A 17262-nucleotide genomic window follows, 5' to 3' on the forward strand; every position below is an offset into this window, starting at 1 on the left:
TTCTTCCTTTGCTAATTTTTTTGTCTTATGTGTAAACACATTTTGATCTTCATATTTTGACTTAATTCTTGAAAAAATATTTTTAAATCTAGTTTTACCTTTTTAACTAAGTTTTAAGTTTACATTTTGACTATCTCTTTTAAAAATATATTTGTTCTCTAAAATGGTAACTTTTTCTCCACATATTAATCTTCTTTCTCCTCATGCTTTGACTTTGATCTCAAAATGGGACATCAACAAGTTTCCAAATTACACAAATGATTCCATTAATATGGTATGTAGTTCAACGTATGTTCATTTCTTCACAAGAAAATTTAAAAGAAATGTCTACTTATAAGCATTTGTCGTGATAAACATGCAGGTATGCTTTATTTGTCTTCCTAAAGGACTCCTGACAGAGATAAGAAAAAGCTAGCCTTTTAATTGATTCTTTTAATTTTGATGCAACTGTCCAAACAGTTGCAAAGAAAAGTGCTTTCTTAACCACAATTATTTTTTCATCAAATGTCCATTCCAAAGGAGGATACTAAAAGTAAAAAAAAAATATTTCAGTGTACGATGCATGTGCTTTTTTGCTGCAGGTGGCAAAGTACCTGCTGGACAACAGCACAGTGATGGATGAGGAGAGCCTGTATGAAGCATCTCTGAGAATTGAGCCCAAAGCGTCATCGTGAAGAGAAATTATGTTATGATCAGATATAGACTGCAGAGAAGGTTTCAACGTGTACATTTATCATTATTTGTATTAGACACAATAGGCTGTGCCCTCCTTGTATTTGCTTCCTAATGAATTCTGTGTATTATTGTTATTAGAGATTGAATAGAAGCCCACAGAGGTTTTATTTCTATAGTTATAAAGTATTTATATGTTCTATATTGTCTTAAATGCTAATTTATGACCTGTTTATTTTGCACTAGAGAGCAGATAGAAAGGAGTGTTTACAGACTTAATATTTTAGTATATCTAAATGGGCAACTGGAGTGTTACACAAATTTCTCATTCATGAGAAAACGGCACTTTGTAGGAAGTCAAGAGTCTGCGGGAACTAGACTTCATGAAAGTTCCTGTTACAAAATTATTCAACTTGTCAAAAATCACTCAAATGTGATTTCAAGTGACTGTACAATCACAGATTGTACGTGGATTTTTAAGATAGCAGTCTACGTTGAACGTGACTCCGCATGTAACAGTCAACAAAGTAGCAAACTTAGAGGTTACTTTCCCAGAACTTAAAGATTCATTTTCCAAACTTAATAAGCACTTTGTTGGAAAGTTAGTATGAATCAAACGTCATACTAACTTTCCTAAATTTGAGCAGGTGCTTTCTAGGATCTTACTACTTACTAAGCCTGAGCTCAAATGTCACTTTCTGGAAAACACAAGAGACTTTCCTGGAACTTTGAAGTTACTTCCCTGCAACCTGCTAAGTACGTCTCCTGAAAATACTAGCTACTTTCTCAGAACTTGGCAGTTACTGTCCTTTAGCTTCTTAGAAATTAGAGGCTACTTCCCAGAAATACGTTTCATATAACGTAGTAGTCACATCCCTGGGACTTACCAGGCACTTTTAATAGGTTTGTATGGATCTTTTTGGTTATTTCTCCAAAGTTACCACATACTTTCTGGACGATAACTCAATAGCAATATATATCGTGATAAACACATGATTAATATCAATAGGTAGTACGTCCAATTCAGTGTTCACTAATTTCACTGCACAGCATTCTGGGGTATGTAGGCGGAGGAAAGGCTGTAACTACTTAACATCTCACTTCCGGCTAAGCAAGTTGAATGGTATAAACTCGCTGTTTGGTTACCTAGCAACGGCCTGTTTAATAACTTGTGCAGTAGCAGTTTAAGGTTTCACCAATGTTTAAAACTGCTTAAAAATAACAAATGTCAGTGGGGAGTAAAAACTCTGGATAAAATACAAAAGGTTGTGCCAACAGCTAGGGAATATTTCACATACTTAAAACAATAACAAAAAAACCCCCCTAATCAATAATTAGCAATATTGACTGATGTGAAACCCTCATATTATGATACATTTTCAGCCATATTGTCAAGCCCTACTTTCTGGACATAGACAGGATTTTCTAAATTTTAAATTTTACCTTCCAGAACATACTAGGTACCTTACTGGAGGTTTTTTGGAATTTACTAATTACTTTCCTTGAACTTTCAAGGTGTTTTCTTGGAACCTCCTTGGAACTTACTGAAAAAAAAAATTCTGGGTACTATCCAAAAGCTATTGGGATTTAGACAATTTTCTTTCTGAAACTTACAAGATTTCTTCCTGGAATGTTCATGAAAATTCCAAATTACTGGATTTTGACACTTACTTCTTGAAACTTTGGTTACTTTACAGAAGAACTGGAAAGTTTCTGGTATGCTTAGGAAAATAATGTTTAGGTACTGGGAAAGGGTTTCTGGGTCCTAGGAAAGTATGTGATGTATTATGTAGTATTAAAACTACTAATGCATGACTGTTAATTTATATTAATTTTGAAATGTTTTAAAGCTGTTGTTTCCAGCCGATTAGAGGGAAAAGTGGGACAGAGGTAGTAGCGAAAGCTGAATCACAATTTGTTTTATGTAACCACTGGCTAATTAACATGTAAGAAAAGATTGCAGAGAAACAGAAAGTTTCTTTATAGTTTTGGATTAATTTTTTTTAATGCTTTGCTTACTTTATTCCCCTGGTGGGCAGTGTCATGTATATACAGTATAAGCACCAGGCAATGTATGTAGCAAATGTAACAGATTTTGAGCCACTTACAGAAGTTAAAATTCTCAGCTTCAATATTCAGACACAGAAAGTGCAGTCTTTCAGGTAAAATCCTCTTTTGTTAGTGCATTACGATTTTGCCTTAATCATGAAATGGATTATATTCCACAAAAGTATTTAAACTTCTTCGTTCTACAATTTGCCAATAAAACAAACTGACTGCATACAGTATAATGTACAGACGGTCTGATGCATTTCCCAACATGCAATATGTTCAAAGACACATCCCTAGAAATGTGTTATCCTTATGATAGTTAAATGCTATAATTACTCTCCTGTCACTTTGAAACAAATGTTTAAGGCAACATTAGTGTACTACATTCTATTCTAATGCGTTAGCAGGAGCTACACAGTAGTATTATTGTGCTTCTTGAAATATTTATATGTATTTTTTACAAGCTTTATATAGAGAGACACCTAAAGCTTAAGTGGCAGGCATGTACCACTTTTATGTTTTCAGATCTAATCTATATATATATACAGAATGGTATGTGTACTGTATTTAAACCCTACCTTTGCACCCTTCAATCTGTATCCTCCAACAGGAACACCAGATGTTTGCAGTGAACAATACCCAGTGACATGAGAATATCTTTCAGTCTATTTCAACAGCTTGAGTAGTATTTCCAGTTTTGTATAAAAGTGTACTCTTTCCCGATTACCTCTTGTTAATAAATCTGTTTTTTCTCAGGGGGCGAAATGTCTCTGGGCTTCTGTTTGTGCTTTTAAGTTTGACCTCAACATTTGAACTGAACAATAATGCTTTGCTTTAGGACACTCAATGGTGGAGTTTGACAATGGAGTTTGAAAATAGAGTCCATATACTGGAAGCTGTTTCTGGTTTGCGTCAGGGTTATTTACCTACAATTAACATAGTTAAAGATAATTTTTATATTTAAAAATTACTGCAGCAGGGACATGTGCATACAAAGTGTTTATACTACAAATAATTGTAACAATTATTCTTAATTATAACAATGTTTTCTGTCTTTTTCCCATTCCAGAATATTGTCCATGATGTTCACAACTCCTTTATGTTCCTCAAGTCTTTGAGCAATGCATTCTGAAAAATGTAGTTACTAATGAGATTCCAAAAGGCAATGTTTTGAGTCTGCATTGCCCAGTGTTAAATTCAATTCAGAAATCTCTTCATAGTCTAATTTGCCAAAATCCATGGTTTAGGTCCAGTACTGAAAAGCTCTTTGCATTTTGCATCTTTGCAAAGATGTCTTTCCCTGCTCTAAGTGAGAGGTCTTACCTTTATGTCTTTCAAAGGGAATCGACAGAAATTCCTTTATTTTGTCTTTTGTAACGTTACCATACTGTTAATTCAGTCAGGCTTTGTTTGTTTTTTAACAGCAAGTGCCTCCATTCTTTACTAGTCAGCTTTGATGTTTTTCTAAATGCCAAATAGTTTCATGGGTGGATGCACTACTGGAGTAACTGCGAGATCAATCTGAAAGTGATGTCTTCCTGGTACACAGCCTAATTCCAAAAACACATCAAGCTACTCTTGCAGGACATTTGTTTCTCCTTTAAAGTCTACTTTGAATATTTTCTCTATCAGTCCATAGGTATATATGAATTTCCTCCCAGTATAGCAGGTAGGTTGACTTCTATCATCTGAAACTCCAACTCGTGTACTTTGCTATTGTAGTGACATTTCAACTTTACAATGTGCAATAGCACCATCTTGTGACAAGAATATGTCAGAAACCAAAAGCTAGATGATCTTTTGTTTCTTTTATCAAAATTGTACCAGGCAGAACATTGCAGTCTGTCCTAGTATCAAGTCTGAAGATTAAACATATTGGCAAAACATACAGGAAGGTGTGAAAAAATATAACAGGTGCGATAGCACATTCCTCTTTACAGTAATGGTCAGTACAGACTCTACCTGCTGTATGGGCAGAGGTTTTGGAGTGCAGGAGGCACTTCTGAATACCTTTTTTTTTATTTGGTGGTGGCATTTGTCATATTTTATGATTTAGTAAATTGAAGTAGCAGCCTATCCACGGGTGAGAGGAAACGGTTAAATAAGCTAATCAGGAAGACCATCTCTGTCATATGATGCCACCTTGATCTATTGCAGGTGGTGGAAGACAGAAGAGCTCTTGATAAAGTACTGAATGTCTTCCACTTCATCATTAAATTTGTTACAGAACTGGAGAGCTCCATCAGATAGCTATCAGCATGTTTTTTTCACTTAATGCTTTGCTTTAGGACAAAGTCTTTTGTAAATAGTCTATTGTTTTGCACTTTTATGGTACTAATAACTTTGTGTGCAGTTTCTAAATAACTGCACAAAATTATTTTTCTTGTGCATTTGTCCTAACTGCATTCTCTTACTCTTCTTTTTGTTTCACTGTTTTGTGAATATGGACACTCCCACTGACGTTATATTAACTTGCTGCTGTGACACCTGAATTTAAAATAAAGAATATTTCCATTCCATGCAAAGTCTAATAGTTCTAGAAAAAAAAGGACAGAAGTAATAAAAAGCCTTTTAAGAAAATTTCTGTAGTTATTAGACTTTTTTAAATTATATTATTTTTTGAGTTATTTGATGTTTACTAGATTTCAGTGGGGGTTTCTTTTTAGCTTGCTTGTTCTGATTCCTACTCTTAACCGGTAGGTGGTGGTATTGTGTCAAATTGTTGTTTGCCAACCGCCATTGCAAAGCAAGAAGAAGCAGGCTCCTCCCTTGCTTCCCCTCCTCCTCGTCTTCTTGTTGCACAAGAGAAATGGGAGGGTTTTGTTACAAAACTTATAACCATGTGGCGGCAAACAGTTTGAGAATGTTGAGGTCCACAGCTGTGCAGTCAGCTTTAACAGCAGGGATTTGTTCATTAACAACAATTAACTGAGTGTAAGGACATGTCTACCAGACAAATAAAACGTGAAGCTACTATGAAGGTACGTTAATTGAATGATTCTTTTTCTTTGCGACTATTTTTATGTGATGAACTTTTGTGTAACATATTTCTCTGCTTACCGGTGAAAAGTACTTGACTCCAGATACCAATGCAGCAACAGTCCGACGGTCATCTCGGAGGGCTGTCTTCCCTAAACGGCTCGACTTTTCTCCAGACATTACAGATGAAACGGTGGCGAAAAAAGTAAGTTCGGGCAGGTAATGGTTTAGTCAGTTATGTTGGAAATCTGTTCGGTAATAGGTCCGCATTTTGTCTCGATAGAAAGCAAAAACCAAAAACGAAATGCCAGCGAAGAAGAGGATAAAGGATGAAGATGAATTGGACCAGGCAGCGGTAAGTACACCAATCGTTCTATTGTTTATACCAGAGGTAATGGTTGAAGTATATTGTGTGTGAATGCCTGGAGGCTGTATGAATGATGCCAATATGGTGTCTGTGCATAACAGAATGTTGGAGGGCTGTCTGCATATGAACTGGAGCGCCTTGAGAACATCAGGAAGAACCAGGCTTTTCTGTCCTCCATCAACTTACTCCAGGTAGATCGACTGGTTTGTTGCTGTCTTGTGATAACATTTCCTCTGTTCACAAGCAAACTACTGAGTAATAAAAAGGTAAACTTTGAATTTTAAACATCAAGGGCATCTAAGCCAGATGAAACATGATCCGTTGTCATTTACCTTTGAATTCATATCAGCAGTAAACACGCATAAAACCAAAGGCATTCTAATAACAAAATAAAGGCATTTATTGCTGGTGAAATATGTAACTTTGTTCAACATATCTTAAACATTGGACCCCTGAATCAAGGTGTTTTTTGTCTATTTTTATTGAAGATGTCAACAACTTGCCTGCAGCTTTATTTCAGATTTGTTTCACTGTGACAATTGTAGAGATTGTTCCTCATGTTCTTCTTGACTAGAAATAAAACTCGTGTTTTCCTTTTTCATAAGGCCAGAGAGGATTTGCATCAGACCACACGACCAAAGCCATCACAGCGAGGTTTGAGGTATGGTTGGCTAAAACTCTCTGACTGCTTATTTCAGAAATCAACTTTAAATGCCTTTCTGAAATTTGGGTAAATTTTGGTTATTTTAATACGCAGTGGTTGGTAAAATGCAAACTTTGTTAAACAGCACAATTGCTCAGTTTCATGGCTTTTCAAAGGTTTTTTGTTTTTTTCTTAAACGCTTTAGAAATATTAATTGGCGAGCTTTTGCATTACGTTTGACAAATCCTAGCTCTTGTTTTCTTTTCTTTTTATATTTTTAATTTTAACATTTCTAATCTTTATTTGCAGGCCCCAGTCAGCTGTTAAGGAAGTACTTCCCCCTCGTAAATCCCTACGCCTTCAGAATATACCAGCAGAGAAGTTGATTCTTCCCAAAGAACCTACTGATCTGCTTCACCCTGATCTGGTATTGTACAATAAATATGTACTGTCCCTTCAGTAATTGTGTATTGCTTTCTGAATTTTCTCCTGCTTATTTAGTTGTTTTTTTTTTTTTCTTCTTCCACTAAAGACCAGCGTATTAAAGAAGCCCAGTGGCGCTCTGCACATGAATCCCATAAATCAGGATGGGGATTTCAAGCTGCCACCAGAGCTTCTACAGCTCTTCTCGGAGGTAGGAATTACGTATGTTTCCTTCTTATTGTCCTGATTTAACCTTTTTTTAAATAAAATTATATGTTTTACTCTGAATATCAAAACTTTTCTCTTAATTTTCTTTTAAAACTTGAGAAGCAAATTATTTCAGCTTGATATAAAATCTGTTTTGCATGTAGAAAAGTTCTATCAATGTCTTGGTTTTTGGTTTGAAACAGTGTCTGTTTTTCCTTTTTTAAACAGGACACAAAGGAGGAGAAGAGGAAGCTTGATCTAAAAAAGTGAGATTATGTTTTGTATTTGTTATTTTAATTGTTTAGTACGATTTTGACCACTTCTCAGGTGACAAAGATGTTCTGCTGTTGCGAGGAAGCAATAAATGACTGTAATGTCTGAACACAGGTACATTTCTGCACTGAAAAACCTTAAGATAAGAGAAGACGATGTGGTCAAAGTGGTGAAAGATCGCATCTTCTCTGCAGCCTTCCATCCTTGCAGCAGAAACCTGTTGCTCGCTGCTGGAGACAAGTGGGGCAAAGTAGGACTGTGGAACATGGTAAGTTGCAATTTTTCCTTGGTAAGACAAAGATTTGCAAACGTTTTCTCACCCATTTAAAAGTTTGTGAACTTAAATTTTTATGTGACATAATTTGCAATAAAAGCTGGATTTCTTACAACTTTCTTTCAACAATAATTTTCTTCTTGGCAATTTCCCACAAAATTCAGACTTACTAATTGCAGGACTAATTTTACTACCTATAGATTTTCCCCACCTTTTGGATCATTGCAGCTCCCTATGATTTATCTTAGGTCCTTTGGCTGCTTGTTTCTTAGCACTTTAAAAGGGATACATTAATTTATTTAATTAGCACTTTAAGGGGGATACATTAATTTATTTAATTAGCACTTTCAGGGGGATACATTAATTTATTTAATTAGCACTTTAAGGGGGATTTTTTGGAAACTGTTCTGCTGCTTTGGGACACATGAGAACATTTCAAACTTCCTCTGGCCTTGAAATGATCTATAATTCAGTTTCACTGGAAGGATAGTAGAGGGGATGTAATTGCCACATTGTCATTAAATCTTGATTTAGTAGTCTTGTGATGATGGGTTTATTTTAAAGATATTTTAATTTCTTCATGTAGTTTACATACACTGAATTAAAAGATTTTTTTTTCTCACTGCTTGATGTATAATCAAATCAAACTGATTTTTGAATCAGATAGAATTCCAACATTTTTTATCAATTTGCTAAATGCCACAATAACAAGAGAAGGAAAATTAATTAATGTCTTCAAATCCAGAAGTTTATGTACAATTCTTCAGTGTAGGATTGCCTTTGAACTCTGATTTGGGTCAAACCTTCTGGGTTTCCTTCTACAAGCAAAATAAAGATGTATGTGTCCTTTTCACACATTCATGCATCACATACAGTCCCATTGACAAGCCTGTTCAGCATAATCCCAACAACACTCTCTATTCTCTTTCCCAGGCCAATATTTAAACAATTTTCCCCATACGTGTTTGATGTAATTATTCTTTTTTCTGCGAATCAGGGTGCTGAATGGGGCGATGACGGTGTTCTGCTCTTTGAGCCCCACTCTCGTCCGGTGAGCAGCATGGCGTTCTCCAGGTCTCATCCTAACCAGCTGCTGAGCGCCAGCTACGACGGATCCTTGCGCTGCATGGATGTAGAGAAGGCTGTATTTGATGATGTACGTACAGTTATCAACAGTCAAGCACATTTGTTCAAAATATAATGTTGATTTTGAAATTATCCATACCTCTGATAACTCTACCCTCCTTCTGTTGCTAAGATATTCAGACCTTATGTGAAAAGTTTTATTCTTTTTGTTCCAGGTGTATGACATTCATGATGGCCTGAAAACATTTGCCTTTATGTCACATGACTGCTCAACACTTCTGGTAGGGAACTTGTTTGGAGAGGTTGCCATCGTCGACAGGCGGACTCCAGGGTGAGGCTTCACTGTTCACAATAAGTGTTTATGTTCATTTATTTGCTCTTATTTACTGTTTTACTCCTGAAAATTGTAATTTTTCTCAGTAAAGCATCTTTATAACAACTTTATTGTCCTTGAAGAAACTCCCATGAGTCTCTTCACTCCCTAAACACCAAGGCTGTTCGCTGTGTAGATGTCCATCCTCTCCAGATGCAGTACTTTGTTGCAGCAGAAAACAGGTAATTATTGCATCACTGATTTCTTCCATTGTTTTGAATTTACATTTTTCTTTTTCACATTACCAGATTTTCTTTTTAAAACTTTTTTTTTTGTTTCTACAGGACAGTAAGTATTTATGACAGCAGATACTTGAAGAAGACCCAAAGCAAGGCAGTGTCTCACCTGAATGGGCATGCTCTATCCATCACCAGTGCTTATTTCTCACCTTGCACTGGAAACCGAGTGCTCACCTCATGTCTGGACAATCACATAAGGTGAAGCAAACAAGTTGTTAAAGCACTGAGGGTTTTCACATCTTCTGTTACAACCACAAACCTCAATGAATTTTATTGGGTTTCATGTGATAGACCGACACAATTTGTTTGTAGAACACAGTTTGTAGAACCATGTTTCACTGCAATTACAACTTTATGTCTTTTGGGTTGGGCATTCCACATTTAAAGACTGAGGCTTTTACCTATTGTTTGTTTTGTTTTTTTTTACCTGATGGCTTAAACTCAGTCTGATTGAAATGGAGAATGTCTGTGAAAACCAGTTAAGTCTTGACAGATTCCGCCACCACTGTGCTTCAACATGGGGTTGGTGTGTTCAATGTAAGGGCTAGTGTATGTTTTCTCTCAGGTGTTGAAAACATATTTTTTGAGGAGCCTATCCCTGTTTAGTCTTTGCCTCTGAGGTGTTTGGTTTATCACTTGGTCTTTATGCTAATTGATCTCAAATTTCTGAGGCCTTCACAGAACAACTGTACATATACAGAAACAGTTTACCACACTGTTAAACTTTAATAATTCAGGACTTGTCAAGGCAATTGGATACTCTGATTTTCTGGGTTCTATTTATTTAAGAACTGAAAGCAGCATGTCATTTTCTTTCTAATTAACAATTATACATTTCATTTGGTCTGACAGACAAATCTCTCATGCAATACATACATTGAGGTTGTGGGTTGTAGCATGGCAGGAAAATGAAGACATTTAAGGGGTTAAAAATATTAAAAATATTCCAGAAACTGTCTTTTTTATTATGTTCTTATTAAATTTATAGGATATACGACACATCTTTGTTGACTACTGAACCTCCCTTGATTAAATCCATCAGGTATGTTCAGGATTTATTTGCATTTTAAGTATTTTCCTATGTTTTTTGTTGGGTCCTGATCTAACTATGCAGCATGTTTCTCCCTGGGTTTGAAGTCATGACATGCAGACGGGCCGCTGGTTGTCAAAGTTCTCGGCAGTGTGGGACCCCAAGCAGGAAGACTGCTTTGTGGTAGGAAGTATGAAAAGACCCCGGCGGGTGGAGGTGTTTCATGAAAGCGGGCAGCTGCTGCACTCCTTCCTGGATGAGAACCTTGGCACGGTGCTGTCCGTCACCGCCTTTCATCCCACAAGAAATGCCCTTCTGGGGGGAAATTCATCAGGACGCATGCACGTCTTTCACAGTTGGAATGAAGGCCAGTGAGTTTACAACCATCATCTCTGGGTGAGATGAGTGTTGTAGGAAAGAGCTGACTACACACATACTGCCAAAAATAATTAGAAGAGTCATTAAAAAAGGTTGAGTTAACAAATATTCATCAATGATGCTCCCTGTACTCATCAGTCTACAAAAATCCATTCCAGATGTGTTGCACCTTTTTTTAAAAATAAGCTTTTGTCTTTATTTTTTTAGATTGTTGCTCAGAAGACTTTCATAGTCTGACTTCTCAGGGTCTTTTTACCCTTTTGTTCACAGTTCACTGAGTTGCCAATGCAACTGCCCGTGTCCTGCTTCTACGCAACTCATACATGCATTCCTAATGTTAATATATTAATTCCTTTATTGTTCTCTTCAGAATTTCTTTGTTTATAAAGAAGACAACTTGCTCATTCTTTGAAACCCATCTTATTAATTTAAGGCTTATTTTGGGGGTAGATTTGACCACATGCCTTCTTAGTTTTACAGAAATCTAACTATTGTGGTTTATTTATGTTGCTTTGAACAGGACCAACATACAATGAACTTCAGCATATTTAAACATTTTCAGTTTGAGGTTAGTTTTCTGAATAATGTTTAAAATTTTGCACCTTTTTTTTATTACGAAAGTTTGAAAGTACAGCTGCATTGTCTGTGGAACTGTTTTTTGGGTTTTTTTATGTTTATATCTTTGTGACGTTTACATAAAAACAATAAAGTTATACAGTGAACATGACTGCTAAGGAGAATTTTATTCCCAAAATTTGTGTCACCTCTATGATGAAGCAGCTAGAGGTGATTTGTTTGTTATGTGGTTGACCTGAATTATTTATTATAAATGGGTAATCAATGTTTTTATTCAGTTGCCCATGTTCTTGAATGTTTTATTTGTAAAATTTAAACTCCATTTAAATCAACTGCGAGATTTAAAGTATGAATATCGTTTATTCACAGATTACACTAGTCTTCAGTCAATAATAGGAAAAAGCAGTCTTGGTTAGAGGAACTGAATGCAGAACATAATGCTTACAGAGACATTGGCATGGGCTGGACTTTGATACAAGAAGAAAGATTACAGTAGGAACGTGTTTGACACCTAAATCCTGTTGACATGTTTTAGTGAGAAGAAAGCTAGTAGCTTGATAGCTAAACTGGTACTCCAGTTAATGTGCCAGCTCAAGTTTGAAACATTCAGTTATCCAGTTTAACTTCCTGGATAAATCCAACTGCATTGTACAAGTGGGCACAGAGTATTTTTCTTCTTCTTTTTTTTTTTTATCCTGCTGCAATAAAATATACAAAATTTGTACTAAAGGCAAATGAGAATTCAATGGGTTCTCCTTTTGAACTCTTGAAAACAGACTTTCACAAAAACATTTTGCATTTAATCAAATTGCATAAATTAATATGGTTTATAGAGAAGACAAAGAACAACAAAACTGGCTATTACGTTAAAAGGTTTCTCCAAGAACAGGGACCAAAATCTGTTCCAAACATGCCTCTACAGTATTCTTTGATGCACCGTAAATGTTTAGCAAGCCTTGAAGGCAAAGATATGCATTTAACGAGTCAGACGTTTTTACTACAGAATCTGAAACATTTTGTTTATATAGGACAGGGGTGTCCAAATTTAGTCTCTAACTTTTATTCCTTCTCCAACACACCTGAATCTAATGAATTTGCTTGCCTAGAGAACTAGACTTGGGCACCCCTGATTTAGCACATTTTATTACACATAAACACAAATGTAACCAAAAAGCAAACGTTGCTGCTTGATTGGCCATATTTTTGTTTTTATAATTCCATCTGGTACAAACTGAATTAAAGCTTAAATATGAGTAGCCTACTGAAATATGCAGTTGAAACCAGATGTATACACATGGACTGTGTAACAAAATAAATAAATAAAAGAGGACTTGTTAAATATGAATAAATCTTTCCTATTTAAGTTAGCTTTGCTGACCTAAAGGCCAGAATGTGATCATTTTCTCACTTTAGCTTTCTTCAAAGTCAGAAGAGCTTTAAAATGTGGTTGCATTGCTTTTAAACTAATGGAAAAGTTTTCCGTAAGCTGTAAGAGTAGCGACGTGCTACTCTTACAGCTTACTCGACGCGCCTCCATTTAACTTCCTTGAATTAACCACGCTGCAAAGCGTTGAAGTATTTCAATGAGTTTTTAAAAACAGTTTAAAGTTCTGTATGATCTTCTCACTGTGAAGAAAGTAATATTATGGATTTTAGCAAATGATAATAATTTGGAACAGACAAAGTTGATCTGACTGCATGTTACATCGAGACAAAATGAAAAGTTATTTTTTTATATAGTGTATGTAAACATGGTTTCAACTGCACAAATATTGTTGGAAGCATATTACTGAAACTCCCTAGAGCTACAAAGTAAAAAGCAGAATTTTTAATTCTTTTTTTTTTTTTTTTTTACCATGTAAAACCAATAAAATACATACTGCTGTCTCTAGAGAGGTTGATTTTTCATTTGGGAAAAAATGTAAATCACACAGTAACCATCGACCCTAATTACCTGTATATATATGTAGAATTTCTCAACCAAACAATAAAATCATATCATGTCTCTTTTTAAAGCATAATGTTCCACATCTGCTAACACACTTCACTGGAGCGCAGCATTTCTGTTTTTTTTTTCATCCTGAGGACAAACACTTGACTGTGAACACTAACGTTTGGAGTTTGTTTTGTTTTGTTTTGTTTTGTTTTTTTTGGAAAATAAAGACACATTGTAGGTTTGCTTGCAAAAAATCAGAGTAATAAGGCTGAAGATAGTCAGCAGACTAGAAGAGCGTTCATCTGTTGATGCAAACAGGCTGTGAAACAACAGAGGTTTCTTTGGTTGGCGTGGCGATGAACAATGCTGTGTTGGATATAAACAATGACTGCTTTCTAATGAGTGCCTTAAAAACATTTTTTGTTGTAAAAACATGTAACAGCCACTGTGAGGAGGTGTCCATAGGATAAACTGACAGCAATTTGTACAAAAATAAACACCATTTAAATATACTAAACCTTAAAATAAATGCATGATTTTAGGGTAACACAAACTTAAATGACTCACTTCTGTAGGGTTCTGACATAAACCTATCTCTTAACACTGTGGGAAAATAGCACAAAGTTTTCAAATTTTACAAAGTCAAATTTCCTTAGGTAGAAAGTATTTTGGATTTTTAACATTATTGAACATCAAGATGAACTTTCTACAGATTTTGTGAGGAGAACTAACCAAAAGCTTGACTACCACTACATTATTAATTCACGTTTTCCCTTCAAGCTACAGCAAAGTGGCACCAACTCTTCACACAGAAACTGATTGTGTTATTTGGCTCCTATTTAATAAGCAGTAAACTTATAACTTTGATATCTTATACGTATTCTTATGAAAGGCTTATTTTGTTTTGCAGACTTTGATGGTCCAGTAGTGTTTGGACTAAAATGACCATGTGAGAACATCTGACGAACACCTGAGCATGGACACAGTTAAACTGACAAACATTGTTCAAACCAGCTGACAGGGTAGCACCCGCATCACTCTGAATCATGAAGTGATGATGAATAACTGTTTGTAGTTGTTTTAACTGAGCATAAACAGATCATCTGGTTCAAAATTTGTTTAATTAATCAGTTTGTGATGTTTCTTGGTTCTATGCTTAGTCACCCCTGCATATGTCTTCTAGTGGTAGCCTAAACACCACCTTCAACTTTTATGTGGACTGTTGGTAAAAATGCATAAAAAGCCCTAAAACAAATTTATCTTTTGTAGCATAATTTCACACTGAATACATTACAAAAATCATTTTAATTTGAGGACCTGGAAACTATTGATTATAAATTATAGTTTCCAAACAATAACCAAAATTAAAAATAGATAAATCTAAAAATCTATGCTTTTATTACATTTGTATTTTGTGGGGATTATTTGCCTTTGTTTTGATTCATAAATTACAATAAGTTTGGAAAGGCTGATTTTGCAAAAAAAAAAAAAAATAAATAAATAAAACCAAGTACCTATTATAAATGAATTTGTTTTACACTGCTAAAAAAATTAATCAAAAGTCAATTAAATGTCGGATCATGTATGAAATTGCTAAGATTGAAGGCTTTTTGCACATTTTTAAGAAGGGTCACCAATAATTATCAAGGTTGTTGTTTATCATTCAGGTCATTATTGGGTTGATAAAACTAATCACCTATTTTGTTCTCTTTTTTTTAATCTCTCTTCACAACTTTCCCTTAAGTCTCAGGGCATCCTCTCTCACAGTAATGATATAAAGTATAAATGAATAGAAAAATAAAGGCAACTATCTCTGGCTGAACAAGCGAAGCCTGAACGACTTTCATCAAAGCTTTGATTCACCCTGCTTTTGTGACTGTAAAAATAAAATACCTTAAAATGACCTGGATTCCTAAAACAAAGTGTGATTTCTTTTCCTACATATGTAGTGATAGTCATACATTATAATCACGGCAGTCTGTGGCTTGCGACTGGAACTCCTTCCTGGGAGGAGCAGAGCCAATATAAACAAAGCTGTCGCATTCCTCTTATTTTCTCCTGTTCTGCACCGTCTCTGTCCCCGGAGACCTGTGTTAAGTCATGGACTCTCCTCTGTCACTTTACCTCATTTGCTAACAAGAAAACTGCCCATCCATCGTAGCTTACAGGCGAACCAGCGCCGGAGAGGACAGAAATACTCAAAGTGAAACTGCTGGAACTCTGGTGTCTTGCGGATGTCCCTCAGGAAGGCTATGTCCAGGTCGGACTCGGTCAGCATGATGAGCAGCAGCAAAAGGGCGAACAGCAGTCCAATGGTGACCAGGAACAGGCGCAGCACGCTTAAGACGAACTTGTTAAGATCCTCTACATCAGCGCCTTGTGAAGGCCTGCTACGGACCATGCGCGGTGCTTTCCTGCCAGGCCTGAACTCCCCTGTGTGCCCCTCCTTCAGAGCCCTCGCCTCTGATTCCTTCTCCTCGTCGATGCTGCAGGGTGCGCCGTTGAGATGGCGAGCTGAAGGAAGCTCCACGCCATGCTCTGCTACAGGAGTGGGCAGCACACTGTCCGAGGGACTGTAGGTCTCATCGGAGATCACTCTTGACGTGCTGGCCTCGCTCCCGTCCTCCAGGTGGCCCCGGCTGGACATGAAGGAGTCACCATGGGAGACAGAGCGCACCGGCGTAGAGTGGGCACTGTCTCGGAGAGACTCTAATCCTGAAAACACAGATTCAAAGATGATCTAATTAAACTAGGAGGTTAGATTTTAATCAAGGATGTAAAGTCGAAATTTCAAACCCTCCTACTTATTTTTAATTATTTCACTATGTCCATTAAGAGTGGCATAAGCTCTGCCATTACACCACCATTGATGCACCAAATTCTAGCCATGCCATTTACATGATAGCTCAAATTGATACCATCAGACAAGCAAAACTTTTCCAAGTCATTTTTGACTAGTTTAAGTGAATTGGTGTCAAGTGTAGCCTCAGTGTGGCGTTCTGCTGCTGTCACCCACCTGCTTCAATGTGGAATCTGTTAGACCTGATATTCATCATAACCTCGTTGTAATCAGTGGTGATTTGGCTACTGTTGCCTTTATATTACATTGAACCAGTCAGCCTTTTTTCCCCTCTAACCTCTCCCACCTGTTGACGCATAGTGCTGGTATGTTTTTGGCTCATTCACTATTTAATAAGAAATTAAACAAATGCATCACATGAAGTTCCTGATAAGTGTACACATGTAGTATTCTTTTAGTGGTAACTAAAATGAAAAGAAAACACAAAAATTGGGTGATTGTTATATTAGATGATCATTTATGTGGTAATAATGGACTGGTTCTATTGTTTTGCTGATGTGACAAAGTTTGATGGCTTAGAAATGAAAAGGGAAGTGTTCTGTTAACAATTTGCTGCAAGTAAGAAGTTATCATCGGCCTGATAATTACAGTGTAGTTAAAAAAACAAGGCAAGACAAGGTTGACTTCAATGCTCTAATTTAATACTTTCTGTCTTGTAAATTAGATCATTTTAGCTGGCCTACAGAGAAACTAATAGCTCACTATAAACCGCTGACACCGTTTCCCTTAGGTTCCTTATGAATATGATTACATTTTTTTGTATATTTCTGTGAACATATTCCATTGGTATATAAGTGGTGTTCTTCTAAAGCACTAAGTTTCATTAACCTTTGTTTAATTTGCTATATCGAATCAAGTGACTTGCTGCAGTGATTGTAAAATATGACTGTAAAT

General features: G+C 36.1%; 3 protein-coding genes across 3 annotated transcripts in view; 2 read left to right on the forward strand and 1 right to left on the reverse strand.

The window, feature by feature from the left end:
• LOC122822870 (ras-specific guanine nucleotide-releasing factor 1-like) overlaps positions 1-3484 on the forward strand; it is a 28374-nt gene extending 24890 nt beyond the window's left edge. The window contains exon 27 of the mRNA XM_044101885.1: positions 582-3484. Within this exon, the coding sequence (XP_043957820.1) occupies positions 582-674 (93 nt within the window). The 3' untranslated portion in view covers positions 675-3484. The remainder of the gene's footprint in view (positions 1-581) is intronic.
• Positions 3485-5495: 2011 nt separating this feature from the next.
• On the forward strand, positions 5496-11793 carry wdr76 (WD repeat domain 76). The gene is made up of 15 exons (XM_044144458.1): positions 5496-5705; positions 5795-5908; positions 5987-6058; positions 6172-6261; positions 6676-6731; positions 7023-7140; positions 7246-7347; positions 7572-7609; positions 7731-7884; positions 8888-9046; positions 9192-9307; positions 9433-9531; positions 9634-9786; positions 10577-10630; positions 10726-11793. Exons 1-15 carry the CDS (start codon positions 5667-5669, stop codon positions 10991-10993), a joined length of 1632 nt encoding a protein of 543 aa, XP_044000393.1. The 5' UTR covers positions 5496-5666; the 3' UTR covers positions 10994-11793.
• A 1525-nt stretch (positions 11794-13318) lies between these two features.
• frmd5b (FERM domain containing 5b) overlaps positions 13319-17262 on the reverse strand; it is a 53954-nt gene continuing 50010 nt past the window's right edge. Inside the window, exon 14 of the mRNA XM_044144445.1 lies at positions 13319-16223. Coding sequence (XP_044000380.1) covers positions 15634-16223 — 590 coding nt within the window. The 3' untranslated portion in view covers positions 13319-15633. The remainder of the gene's footprint in view (positions 16224-17262) is intronic.

This window comes from Gambusia affinis, linkage group LG02, assembly GCF_019740435.1.
Source record: "Gambusia affinis linkage group LG02, SWU_Gaff_1.0, whole genome shotgun sequence".
Taxonomy (NCBI): Eukaryota; Metazoa; Chordata; class Actinopteri; order Cyprinodontiformes; family Poeciliidae; genus Gambusia; species Gambusia affinis.

Bases quoted from the DNA above. Each gene is read 5' to 3' on its own strand.
- wdr76 (XM_044144458.1), top strand. From the start codon at position 5,667: ATGTCTACCAGACAAATAAAACGTGAAGCTACTATGAAG. The intron at 5,909-5,986 runs GTAAGTTCGGGC...TTGTCTCGATAG, and splicing joins ATGAAACGGTGGCGAAAAAA to AAAGCAAAAACCAAAAACGA. The intron at 9,047-9,191 runs GTACGTACAGTT...TTTTTGTTCCAG, and splicing joins AGAAGGCTGTATTTGATGAT to GTGTATGACATTCATGATGG.